The sequence below is a fragment of the Maylandia zebra genome, linkage group LG22 (genome assembly GCF_041146795.1).
Source record: "Maylandia zebra isolate NMK-2024a linkage group LG22, Mzebra_GT3a, whole genome shotgun sequence".
Taxonomy (NCBI): domain Eukaryota; kingdom Metazoa; phylum Chordata; class Actinopteri; order Cichliformes; family Cichlidae; genus Maylandia; species Maylandia zebra.
This window is the reverse complement of record NC_135187.1, coordinates 32,800,095-32,812,036: the sequence shown is the minus strand read 5'-3', so window position 1 is coordinate 32,812,036 and position 11,942 is coordinate 32,800,095. Positions and strand designations below refer to the sequence as shown.

The 11,942-nt window shown below is 40.5% G+C and overlaps 1 protein-coding gene across 1 annotated transcript; it reads right to left on the bottom strand.

The window, feature by feature from the left end:
• Positions 1–527: 527 nt before the first annotated feature.
• Positions 528–10,869, bottom strand: nrsn1l (neurensin 1-like). The gene is made up of 4 exons (XM_004563667.3): positions 10,785–10,869; positions 7,352–7,427; positions 6,286–6,438; positions 528–3,563 (listed from the first exon to the last, which is right to left on the bottom strand). Exons 2-4 carry the CDS (start codon positions 7,409–7,411, stop codon positions 3,150–3,152), a joined length of 627 nt encoding a protein of 208 aa, XP_004563724.3. The 5' UTR covers positions 7,412–7,427; positions 10,785–10,869; the 3' UTR covers positions 528–3,149.
• Between the last annotated feature and the right edge of the window lie 1,073 nt (positions 10,870–11,942).

Here is an 11,942-nt window from a genome sequence, read left to right as displayed (position 1 = left end):
TGTTCTGATTCAGGGAGCTTTCCTTCCGAAATCAATGTGAAGAAAAAACTGGAAAGACATCCTGAGCAAGCCAAAGAACATCAAACCAGTGGGATTCTTCTTCAGAAGACATCCGCATACAGCATATAGCAGTCTAATTCTTGACACTTACTGGTTAGATTGACGTATGTAAGGTTAAACAAGTATGTCACACAGAATCAAAATCTCTTGTTCAGATCATGATTGTACATCCTGTGGATTGCTTCTGCCCCACCTCTCCAATACTCTCCTTCTTGTAAACATGAGACACAGTGGACACATTTCCTCTATCGTTACAAGCTCCATAGAAACCACTTAGGTCATATCTCTATGCCTGCTTCCAAGCATACACATACAACAAGTGAATATTGGGTTTAAGCATAAATGGTTTAACTGCTGTAATACAGTCGGACATAACAGAGAGACAAGAAAATATGAATTATTCCAGTTTAAAGATAGCTTTGCATACGTGTCGTTGTGGCACAGATTTATTAAATGGATCCAAACACTTTAAAAATTGCAGATCACAAGTTTATTTTGGTGATTTTCTTTGCACCAGTGACACGAAACCCCATTTTACTCCATTATCTTCACCATAACCAGTAACACAACAAAACAATGAAACAGCAATAGAAACACTCAGTGAAATTACTCCCATTATATCAGGACATCGGGGTTGCTCTTTTTTTTTTAAATACTTTTTTTTCTAGGTTGTAGTCTATTTTTCTGAGATTTGAGGACCTAATCAGACAGGGGGCTTCTAAGGTGCCAGTGCAAATTCCTCTCACCTCAGCCCTTCACCACTCACTCGCTGCTACTGTGTCCGCCTGTAAACACAAAATATGATTGGAGTAAAAATAACGAGAGGGGACGTGAGGGACCAATCAGAAAAGGGTCTTTGTTCGGAGTTCAAAATAGAGCACTTGAAGCCCAACTGTTGCCTGGAGACACAGATTGCAGGCAATTACGCAGCCAGATTACAGTGTGGAGAAGGGAGGTGATACTGTCAATGGAGCACAAATTACTGTGCGTCTGTGCGTGTGGGTGTGTGGGTGAGAGTGAGAGTGCGTGTGACTGTGTTCAACACAGCAGGCTGAGCGTATGTGTAGATGTGTGTAGCTGCAGGTACATAATTGTTAATGATTCTCTTTATGAGCGGAGAGCCAGGATTCACGTGCGGTTCACACAACATCATCACCAGCATCACTAAGTACTTTGAAAGCCAGTACCGCTATTTAAAAAAATACAAAACACAAGGCAAAAACAACATGAAATAGGAGGAATAAAAACATACATTTCTAAGAACTGAGTGTATTTTCTTAATGCTAGTGGACAAACACAGTCTACCCGGTCAACAGCTATGTCTCTATGCTGCACTACGAGGTGTTTACGATAACTACGTGCCTTATGGTTCAAGTCTTGGGGCCTAAAAATACCTCTACAGCTTATCTTCTCTGAAAGCTTTTCAACATATTAAACAAAGAGAAGTAAAGATGGAGGCAGTAGATGCCACACCACATTTCTGGATCTGGTCGGTGGTCAAGAAGACACACTTATGTTCATGCTTATGACTTCTTTTCATTTTTTGACAGCATCCAGTCTCATATTAAACACACAGGCTTTCTGAAATACTGCAAATGTACTATATGTTGGGTTACTGAAAATGAGGTCTGATGACACCTTGTCTGAAGCCCTGATGACAACCCGAAAGATGGACATAGTCAGTGCTGGATGGGCCTTGAACCTGCAGTCTTTTCACTACAAGGAGGTGATAGCTGTGAGCTTACTGGTTCAATCACTTGTTTTTTTAGGCATATTGAAAAGAGCAAGTTCATTTAGTAAATTATGGTCATTTTAAGTTTCAGAAAATGTTATGAAGTATTGGCTAATGGCTTGTAAGCGTACAGTTTCGTGGTCAGAGCTATCAATCAGTGGGCGCATCCAGTTTGAAAACACCAAGATGCCAAAAGTGCTAATCTGGAGGCTTGATGAAGTCACGGTACGGACATCCATCTTTTATCATGTCTACAGTTCAACAGGATCACCACATGGGTGTGTTTTATTCACTTTGTTATTTTTGCAATGACTATTAACGTTTGGACTGAGGTTCTTTGCAGTGCTGTGCAACACAAACACATTATCGGTCCTATCGTTCTAGTATCGATCCAGCAACAACACCAGCGTTGGTATCGTTGGTGATTATCAGCCTCTTTCAAACCATGAAGTGAACCGTGGTCCAGCTTCAGATAATTTTGTCAGTTTGTGCGATGACATATACTCACTCAGAAACAAAAGAGGAGCTTTCTCTGAAATCTTTCTGTCTCTGCACCCACTTTCATCGAATCCACAGCTACACCTAGATAGTGAGCCATTACAGGTACCTGGGCATCACTCTGAACGACAAAATGACACTGAATGATTTCATGTGCAAAAAGCCCAATCATGAAGCTGATTGAAAATGTTTTATTCATCAGCTCTAAATAAACAATGATTTGTTGGTTTGGCAGCCTCGGTGCAGATAACAAAAGACGGTTGGAAAAGAGTGTTAAATGTTCCCAAAACACTGTTGGCATCGAGTTGAATGACATATTTGTAAGATTAGAGCCACTCGGAGGGAAAAGGCCAGTCTGTCCAGACCCTCAAAACTCTCTTCATGCTTCATGCAAGGCTTCGCTCCTTGCTGCGGGGGAGGGGAGAGGATTTGGCTCTTCTTGCCATTTCAGATCATTGCTATGTATCTTTAAAAAAACAAACAACAAATGTAGGTTTTATATGTGTAATGTAAATCTGAGGTTTTTTTTTAAAGTTTTTTAACATCCTCTAATGTATTTATTTATGTGTTTTTTTCACTAAATCATAATATATGTGGGTTTTCTTGACTGGTGCTTGTAAACAAAATCACATCCCTAGAACTACAGAGAGGCTAGTCAATCCAATCCAGTCCAATCCAATCAAACTGCAGGGGTCTAACTGTAATACTGAGGTGACAAAACAGCCTCCATCTGAACAATCTGCATGTTGAAATAACACATTTCCTTTGACAGAGGTAAGACAAGAAGTTAAGACCATGCAAAAAAAAAAAAAGGCCCCAGGACTAGAACAAAAGCCTTATAGCTCAGTCGTGATCTTTTTTAAGAAGCGGGCTGCACATTTTCCACCTTCGACAAAGTAAAGGGCACCTTCCCCTCCTCTGAACCAGGTGGCTTGGTGACCACATCCCTAACATCCTTAAAGCCCCTCCACTTTGACCCACACTCTCTTCTCCCTTCTACTCCCCCTGGTCTGTGGGACAGCCTCTCTTTCAAGTTGGCCTTGGGGAGGATCCAAACAACAACCCCCATTGCAGCCAGGGCAGAGCCGAGGCAGGAGAGCCCAATCCCGGCTGCGGCGCTGAAATGCAGCCCCTTGTTAAAGCTGATGGCCTGCGTGTCCACGAAGAACAGATCTCCCTCTCCGAACGACTCGATTTTGGGAGGAGTGGAGTAGCCGACCGACAGTGTGGCAATACCTGCAGTCAAGATGAGGACACCCAGGGCCAAGGACACCTAAGGGTAGACAGGGTAAAGAAAGGAAGCTGAGGTGGTCATTTTTGCAGATATGGCTATTTAATTTTTGTATAGGTGGCCCTGTTTGCTCAGTGCTCTTCACTACTTGTTAAGAAAGGTCATTTTGTTGTTTGTAATGCAGAAAAATCCCAATTGCCACACGTGCTGACCTGGAATCCCGCTGCTTTACAAATACCAGCACATGACTGCTGTTCATCATGAAGCTTAAAAATGCACTGTATGCACTACATTATATGAGTAAAGTCGCAGAGAGAAGTTTCTGCATTTTCAACCTGAAACATCAGCAGAATTTCACCTCAAAGTAGAAGAAAAACAATGATTAAAAAAGTATAATATTTGGCCATTCGTGTATTTGGGAAAATGATGCAAAATTATACAACCCTGAGAGCACAAACCTCTGCCAAGGCAGCTTACTCTCTGGGCAACATTTACTTTTAAGGGAATAGTATTGTGCTTTCTTTCCTTTGTGCTTTAACATGTTTGCAGTGCACTAAAAATTAGAAAAGGACAGCATGATGGATGAATGCTTTAATTACACAAACATTATGTAGGAGTAGGTAATGAAGAAAAATAATAGATAAATAAATGGACATCGGCTTCGGCTTATCAGATAATGATTCTACAGTTGATTTCTAAGTACATAGCCAGCTCATTCTCGTTCTCTTGACAATACTTTCTTTAAAGATGTAACACATTTTGGGGTGAATATGAAAGAAAAAAGTGACATCGGAGGTCCAATGTGTCATGATACTAGGAATCCTCATATATCACCCCCTATAAGTCTATATGTCGGCCATACAAACAATGGCAGTAAGAGACATAATTTTAAATAGTAAATATCATTAGTATCTTTTTGACCTTCAGATCGACCTACTGACCTTGAAGGAAAGGTCAGAGGTCAAATATGATATTTGAAACAATAATACAGTACTTTCTATATTTTGACAAAACACACCAAATTTGTAAGCATCAAATTTTTTGTTAGTTTTTGAAATTATTACGTTGACCTTGAAGACCCTTGTGGACATATGCCAAATTTTAATCGATTTTAATAGATGGAGACTTTGGACTCAACCGAGCAATCAGATGGCCCCACACCTCCCTGAGCCTGGTTCTGCCGGAGGTTTCTTCCTGTTAAAAGGGAGTTTTTCCTTCCCACTGTTGCCAAAGGGGGTCATAAGATTGTTGGGTTTTTCCCTGTATGTATACGAACCAGCAAGATCAAGATCAACTGAAAGTCACAAAGGAGCCCAGGGTAAACAGCAAAAGGCCTTTTTAAACACTAGCTAATCATTTTTATCAGTCCAACATCAGAATCACATTCAACAATAATACTACAGGTCACCTGGAGAAGCCAGAAGGCTGTTGGAAAAAATATTTTATGGGACACGTCAGACCAAAATAGAACCTCCGGGATTAAATAGGAAGGCTCAAGAGATTAGAAAACACACGATTACAACATGACAACCTTATATCATCTATGAAACCATCTATGGTGGAGGTAGTGTCATGATTTGGGCTCATTATGCTAAGTCTGACAGCTTGTTATCAATGGAACAATCAGTTTTATGAAGTTTACTAGCATGTTGTAATTAAAAATGTCCAGACATTTATCTGATACCTGAATAAAAAAAATAAATGATATATAAATCATTTGCTTTTAAAGGAAGGAGTCAAACCAATGACCTTAGCCCAGCAGAAATGTTATTGAAGGATATAAAGCAGGGGTGTCAAACTCCAGTCCTTGAGGGCCGGTGTCCTGAAACTTTTAAATGTGTCCCTGGTAACCCCTAACCCTACTTAAGTAAATTTAAATAAATGTACGTAAATGTAAGAGTTTGGAAAAATGTACTTCTAAAAATACTTTTATTGCACCATGTTCATTCACTCACGAGCTGCTGTAACATGAATCAAATAGCTGAATTACCACCTCAGCATGCAGTCAAGTTCTATAGAGTCGTGCTAATGACCTAGTAAATATATTTAGGTGTGTTGCAGCAGGGACACATGGAAAAGTATCAGGACACCAGCCATCGAGGACTGGAGTTTGACACCTGTGATCTAAAGCATCAGTTTATACGAGAAACTAACTAGTATTGCAGAAATAAAGTGCCCATGTACATAGCATTTGGCCACAGTTGTGAAAATATGTAATGATGGTTTAATTTCTGTAATTATACCTAAATATATAAATATAAACAATATAGACACTTTGCAGAGTTATTACACCAGTGAAGCTCACTGCTGGCAGCTGCAAACTGCCAGTAAGAGGCACCATGTGTCACAGAGGTGACACATTCACTCCTCAGGGCACCACGGGGCTGACAGTGACAAGGGCATCAATGTGTGAAGACGAGGGCTGTCCAGTTTTATGTGGAAGAACTCAAAAGTCAATTCGACTGAAAAGCCAATGAAGTAAAAATGTATATTGATTTTAACTTTTCATGGATTTAGCTGTGAAAGGACCACATCTAATTTTTTTTTACACCGTAAGCCTCATAAAAGAATTCATCCCCTGAATTATTTGATGCAGCTGTGAGTCATATAATGATCCGAGGTCAAGTTAATATTATCAATATTATTTTTGGAATTAAAATTTTAGTACCAGAAACACAGTAAAAGAGGAAATGTAGCACTTTATTGTGCCACAGGAAACATTTGAAAACCATGTCATGGTATGTACAGAGAACAGTAGCTTTACCTTCCAGACTGCTGAGTTCCACCACAGGGCTGACCTCTGGCTCTGGACGAACCCCCGATCCTCCGGGTCTCTCTCCCACATGGAGGAGGAGCACTCTTCATAGAAGTGGTGCAGATAGGAACGAACCCCAAAACGAAGACAGCTTGAACCTGCCTGGAAGGAAGTTGTGACCAAAACGAGAGAAAAAAAATCACATTTGAAATAAACACATGAATCATCGTAATTTTTATGGACAGAATTTCTAGGCATAGCCAAGTGGCGGAAGGCTTTCGCTTAGTTGGTCTCAGCATCTGATCTCTGTTTTTCACAGATGATGTGGTTCTGTTGGCTTCATCAGGTGATGGCCTCCAGCTTGCACTGGAACGGTTCGCGGCCGAGTGTGAAGCGGTGGGAATGAGAATCAGCACCTCCAAATCTGAGGCCATGGTCCTCAGTCGGAAAAGGGTGGAGTGCCCACTCGGGGTCAGGGACGAGCTCTTGCCCCAAGTGGAAGAGTTTAAGTATCTTGGGGTCTTGTTCACAAGTGACGGGAGAAGGAAGCGGGAGATTGACAGACGGATCGGTGCTGCAGCTACAGTGATGTGGACGCTGTACTGGTCCGTCGTGGTAAAGAGAGGGCCACTCCTCACTTTATCTCTAAGGTTATTTACCGGTCGATCTGCAACCCTACCCTCACCTATGGTCACCAGCTGTGGGTAGTGACCGAAAGAATGAGATCGCGGATACAAGCGGCAGAAATGAGCTTCCTCCGAAGGGTGGCTGGCCTCTCCCTTAGAGATAGGGTGAGAAGTTCGGCCATCTGTGATGGGCTCAGAGTAGAGCCAACTTGTTTGGTATATATTTTAATTTATCTTAGTTTCCAAGATATAGTTATCAATCCATCAGTCACAGTGCCAAAGTAATTAGCAGGTATGTTCAGACTATTTTTGCTACAACTTTGTTATTGTTACAGTGACTTTCACGCAAACATTTTCTTTATGAGAGCTTCCTGTCATCTGCCTAACTCCAAAATCACTACTTCAGCTGTAATCAGATCAGAATGATCACCGGTGTTAGCGCAGCTCACCTCACTGCCGGAGGATTCTCCTCCTGAGCCAGAAGCACAGGCCTCGGAGCACAGAGCCATCTCTCTCCTTGTACACCTACAATAAAGATAGAAATTCATACGATAAGAATGGTGATACACAGCCAGCCGTACTTCTGAACAGACTGATTTGTGTACATATCAGCTGCCTGGCTGTGAACACAGACATTGTTTATCTGCTGAATATGGATTCCCTGCAATAAAAACCTTCCCTCCCTGCAGAGACTCGTCATAAATCCTTCACCCGTGTCTTCAGGTTGCCCCAGTTATTGTTGCTGCATGTGAACGATTGACGGCCACCGCGGCCCTGAGGTGACTCTATCACCACCCACGGATGAGTCACACATATGCAAGTGCGTGTACACTGTATTCATGTCCCTCTGTTGTTATTCTCCTAAGGCTGTTGGGTTGATTTATTTCATTCTTCAAACTGTTTCCCTGAGCTGTGCACAAACGCCAGAACTCAGTCTGTAGCACAGCAGCAGTCTAATCCGACTGCAGTATCAATCCTGATGACTAAATTTGCAATGACAAAATGATGGAAAGAACTTCCTGTTCAGGTAACGTTACATTATTACCTTCCTTTGCTGCTTAAGCTGAAAATAATGAGTTACTAACAAAAGTGATCCAATATACCACATCTCTGTTTGGTGTCTTTATAGCTGTAAGTTGATATGATAAAAATAAAACTAAGACACAAAGAAAGCATGCTGGAGCTGAACATGATGCGCAGCATGTTTTTTATCTTATCCTATGTAAAGCACTGAGAAAAAGGGTTTTGCAAAGCATTTGCCTACATTTTCTTTCAAATAAACAATTCAATAAGGGAAGACTTTGCCAGCCAAGGGTCTATTTCTATGGTTTGATACCCTGTTTTATCTTTCACTGGAACATTACCCTTAATTGATTGTAAAGTTGAGATAGTTAGACGTATGAGCCCCCTAAAACACAAATTCAGAAAATAACAAATACATATTTTTATTTCCACCTTTACTTTTAAATGTGTCTGCAGAGCAGTGATTACAAACCAATTACATTTACTAACCTTCACATTTGTGGCAGCATCTTTAGACTTTTGAGCTTTTATTGTCATTGTGCAGTTTCTTGCACAGCGAAACTGAGTAGGTGGACCACAAAGGTGCAAAAGTAAAGGAAACAATATAGAAATGGGAAAAAAGCAATATATATGTATACATATATGTGAGTAAACTATATACATGGTGTATGCATAGAAACATTGAAACAGAAACATTGTGGGGCTGTATACAAGGGCATACTTTTATCTCATAATATACTCACATAACAACTATAGTTACTGGTTATTTATTATTATCCCACTTTTTCGTGTTGCAATATTAATTATAATGCTATAAAATACCATGTCTGACTTGATGCAGTATTAAAAATCTAATGATAAACAAGTGTATAAAATTGGAGCGCTTATATTTAAAAATTTTTATCTACATTTGGAATACTGGGAAGTTTAATTTTACATTAGCAAAATTTTGATTGCAGGACAGTGCTAACGGTGTTTTTATTTATGTAAGGGAGCTCAGTAGTTCATTCACCACTGCTCAATAATTCAGCTATGCTTTAAGATAAAAAAAAAAAAGCCACTCATAACACAATAACTCAAAGTTTACTGTTTGTTCGTTTTGGTTAATTAAATTTTAAAACACTGATACTCTAGTAATTTTAAATAGGAACACTTTGAAGCACTAGTAAGGTCAGAGCTACGGGAGCCACTTCTGATTAATCCCACTGTGCTGAAATTGCCTATAATAAAGCCAGAGGTGGAGAAGAGGGCATCCCCGAGATGGTCCTCAATGAATAAAGCTAAAGGGCTAAACTAAAACTAGACACTGAAAGCAGAGTTAAAGGATTGTCTCATTGTGGTGGTTAATGGTATGTACAGGGCTTTTAAAACATAGTAGTTTCAGTTCTAAGGCCCAACTTTTACTTTGAAGGCTCTCCGGTTTTTGTTGCATTTTTCAAGTTTCAGTACCACTTGGTGGTTAATCAGCGAGTGTTTGGAGACAAGTGGCCATTTTCCATAAACACTACAGGCAAGTGCAGCAATGTGATAAAAGCACTCACAAGGAGGTTTTTGGTTCATCACCCTATTTGTGACTAAACCTTCAGCAACGTGTTGGGAAATAGACATTTTTCCCCAGAGCAGTTGTCAGGGATTCACTGACTGGTCTCTAGTGCTGTCTGACTGAGACCTAAGGCTCAATGAAAACTTTTTAACAAAAACTGACAAAGCAGTCCTCTACGTACGTGGAAGTCCACTGATATTCTTCATTATAAGTTCTAAGATTCAATTCAATTCAGCTTTATTTATATAAAATATATAAATACAATAGTAGAAAGAAAACACCAAACAATCACTTAAACACCTATGAGCATGTGCTTGGGGGCAGTGGGAAGAAAAAAACCCTCCCTTTTAACAGGAGGAAACCTGAGGCTCAGGGAGGGGCGGCCATCTGCTGTGAACAGTTGGAGGTGAGGGGTGGAAGACAGTGGAAGGGAGCCAGAGAATAGCAATGACAGCGAGAGAAAAGTGAAAAAAGGTGAAGAAGAAATACTCAGTGCATCATGGGAAGCCCCCGGCAGCCCAGGCCTACTGCAGCATAACTAAGGCAGATTCCAGGATCACCTGATCCAGCCCTAACTATAAGCTTTATCAAAAAAGACATTTAAGCTTCATCTTAAAAGTAGAGAGGGTGTCTGTCCAAAACCAAACTGGGGGCTGGTTCCACTAAAGAGGGGCCTGAAAGCTGAAGGCTCTGCCTCCCATTCTACTTTTAAATACCCTTGTAACCACCAGTAAACCAGCAGCCTGGTTTAACCCAACTAAACACTTATTGTTAAAATCAGAATTGAACACTATTGACCTTGCTTACTGTTCTTACTACTGTTGTTGTTGTTGTTATTGTTGATTTTAATAGTATGGCCTACATAATCAAAAGGGTCGTTAAAACAAGGAGCTGTCCATGGTGCTAGTAAGCTTGTCTCAGCTTTCCAGACAAGTAAAAAAAAAACAAAAAAACACACACTTTTTATCTGACCGTTTCTTATAATGCTAAAAAGAATGCAACAGGCTATTTACTGGAGTACACCGATGCAGGAAATATGATTTCAAATTCATTGAATGCTCACATTGAAACGGGAAAAGAAAAAAGGTCGCCCTCAATCTCACTGCCGACATTTTCTTCTAAACGGTCATTTCAACTCACAGACGCAAACTAACCGCCGGCACTGAACACCAGTGAGTCATCGCGGCCATGGAGCCTCTCAGTCCATTTCACACTTTTTCTCCATCGCACTTCAGCTACGGTGATCTTTCTCTTTCCTCACAGCCTCCTTCTTTTGCTGTAACCGACTTTACAAGCAATGAAGGACGCAGTCTTACCCCTCCTGGCCGGAGAGCTCTAGGTTCTCACTGGGGATCCATGTGCTGTCGGACCGCTGGATCTCCAACGCTGCTGCTGCTGTGAATCAGCCGAAGATAGACACTGAGCATGCGTGAGGATGGGGGGGAGACAAAAACGTGGAAACTTAATTAAATACGACATGTGCTAATCTACGATCTCTCATTTTTGGGAAAGATGTTGAGTATTTACTCCGCTGTTTTGTCTTATGAAAATATGGAAACATCTGTCCTCACAATGAATCACATGTTTTAACCAGATAACACGATTTCATCTTTAAAGTATGAGTGACTGCTGACCTTTAACTTTCTTCACATAAATAAATAAATAAATCATCAAATCATGCGGAATTTAATCCAAAAAAATCAGTAAAATTTACTGAAAGAAATATTTTATCCCTTTATAATTTTTTTTAGTATGAAAAGGAACTCCTTGTTTGAAAAAGAAAACACAGTATGCCTACATATACAGCGAAAGATTAAACATGATCCTCTCTGAACTTGTCTGGGTGCCACAGATTCACTACCTGCCTGAAGAGAGAAAGCCAGATTAAGACCCCTATATAATTCTTCCCATTCTCATAGTGGAAGTTAAGGACTGTTATCAGTTCAGCTGGGATGAGCTGTCTGAACCCCCCCCGGCTCATTTTGCACCTGTCTAGATGTTATCCTTTTGACGTTTGTTTAGTCTGAAGGGCTTTTTGCCGCAGGTGCTTTAGGATTGCTTCAAACTTTTCTTGACTGACCTCATCTTGACCCTCTGTCCTCTCCAAACTGCCTTTGAGTAAAGAAATGTTTTCCACACGGCATTCTGTGTTTATCCGTTTCAACATAGCAATTCAATTGTGACATAATATGTTAAAGAAAAGAAAAGAAAAAAGCTCAGCCTTTTTGGTGTAGAAGAATTTGATTCACCTAAACTCCATTCAGCACTTTTGAAATGAACATGAATGAGCATGAGTCAGCGAGCATGAGCAATGAGCATAGTGTGGTCAGGAGGTAGAGAAGAACTGAGAGGACATTTTATATGAATATTGGTTTCAGATTGGTCAATACAGGAAGAATCGCTGGCTGATGATGCTTTAAAGGTGTACACTGTGATCAGCTGATCTCAAAATCAATGACAATATTATGTGTACC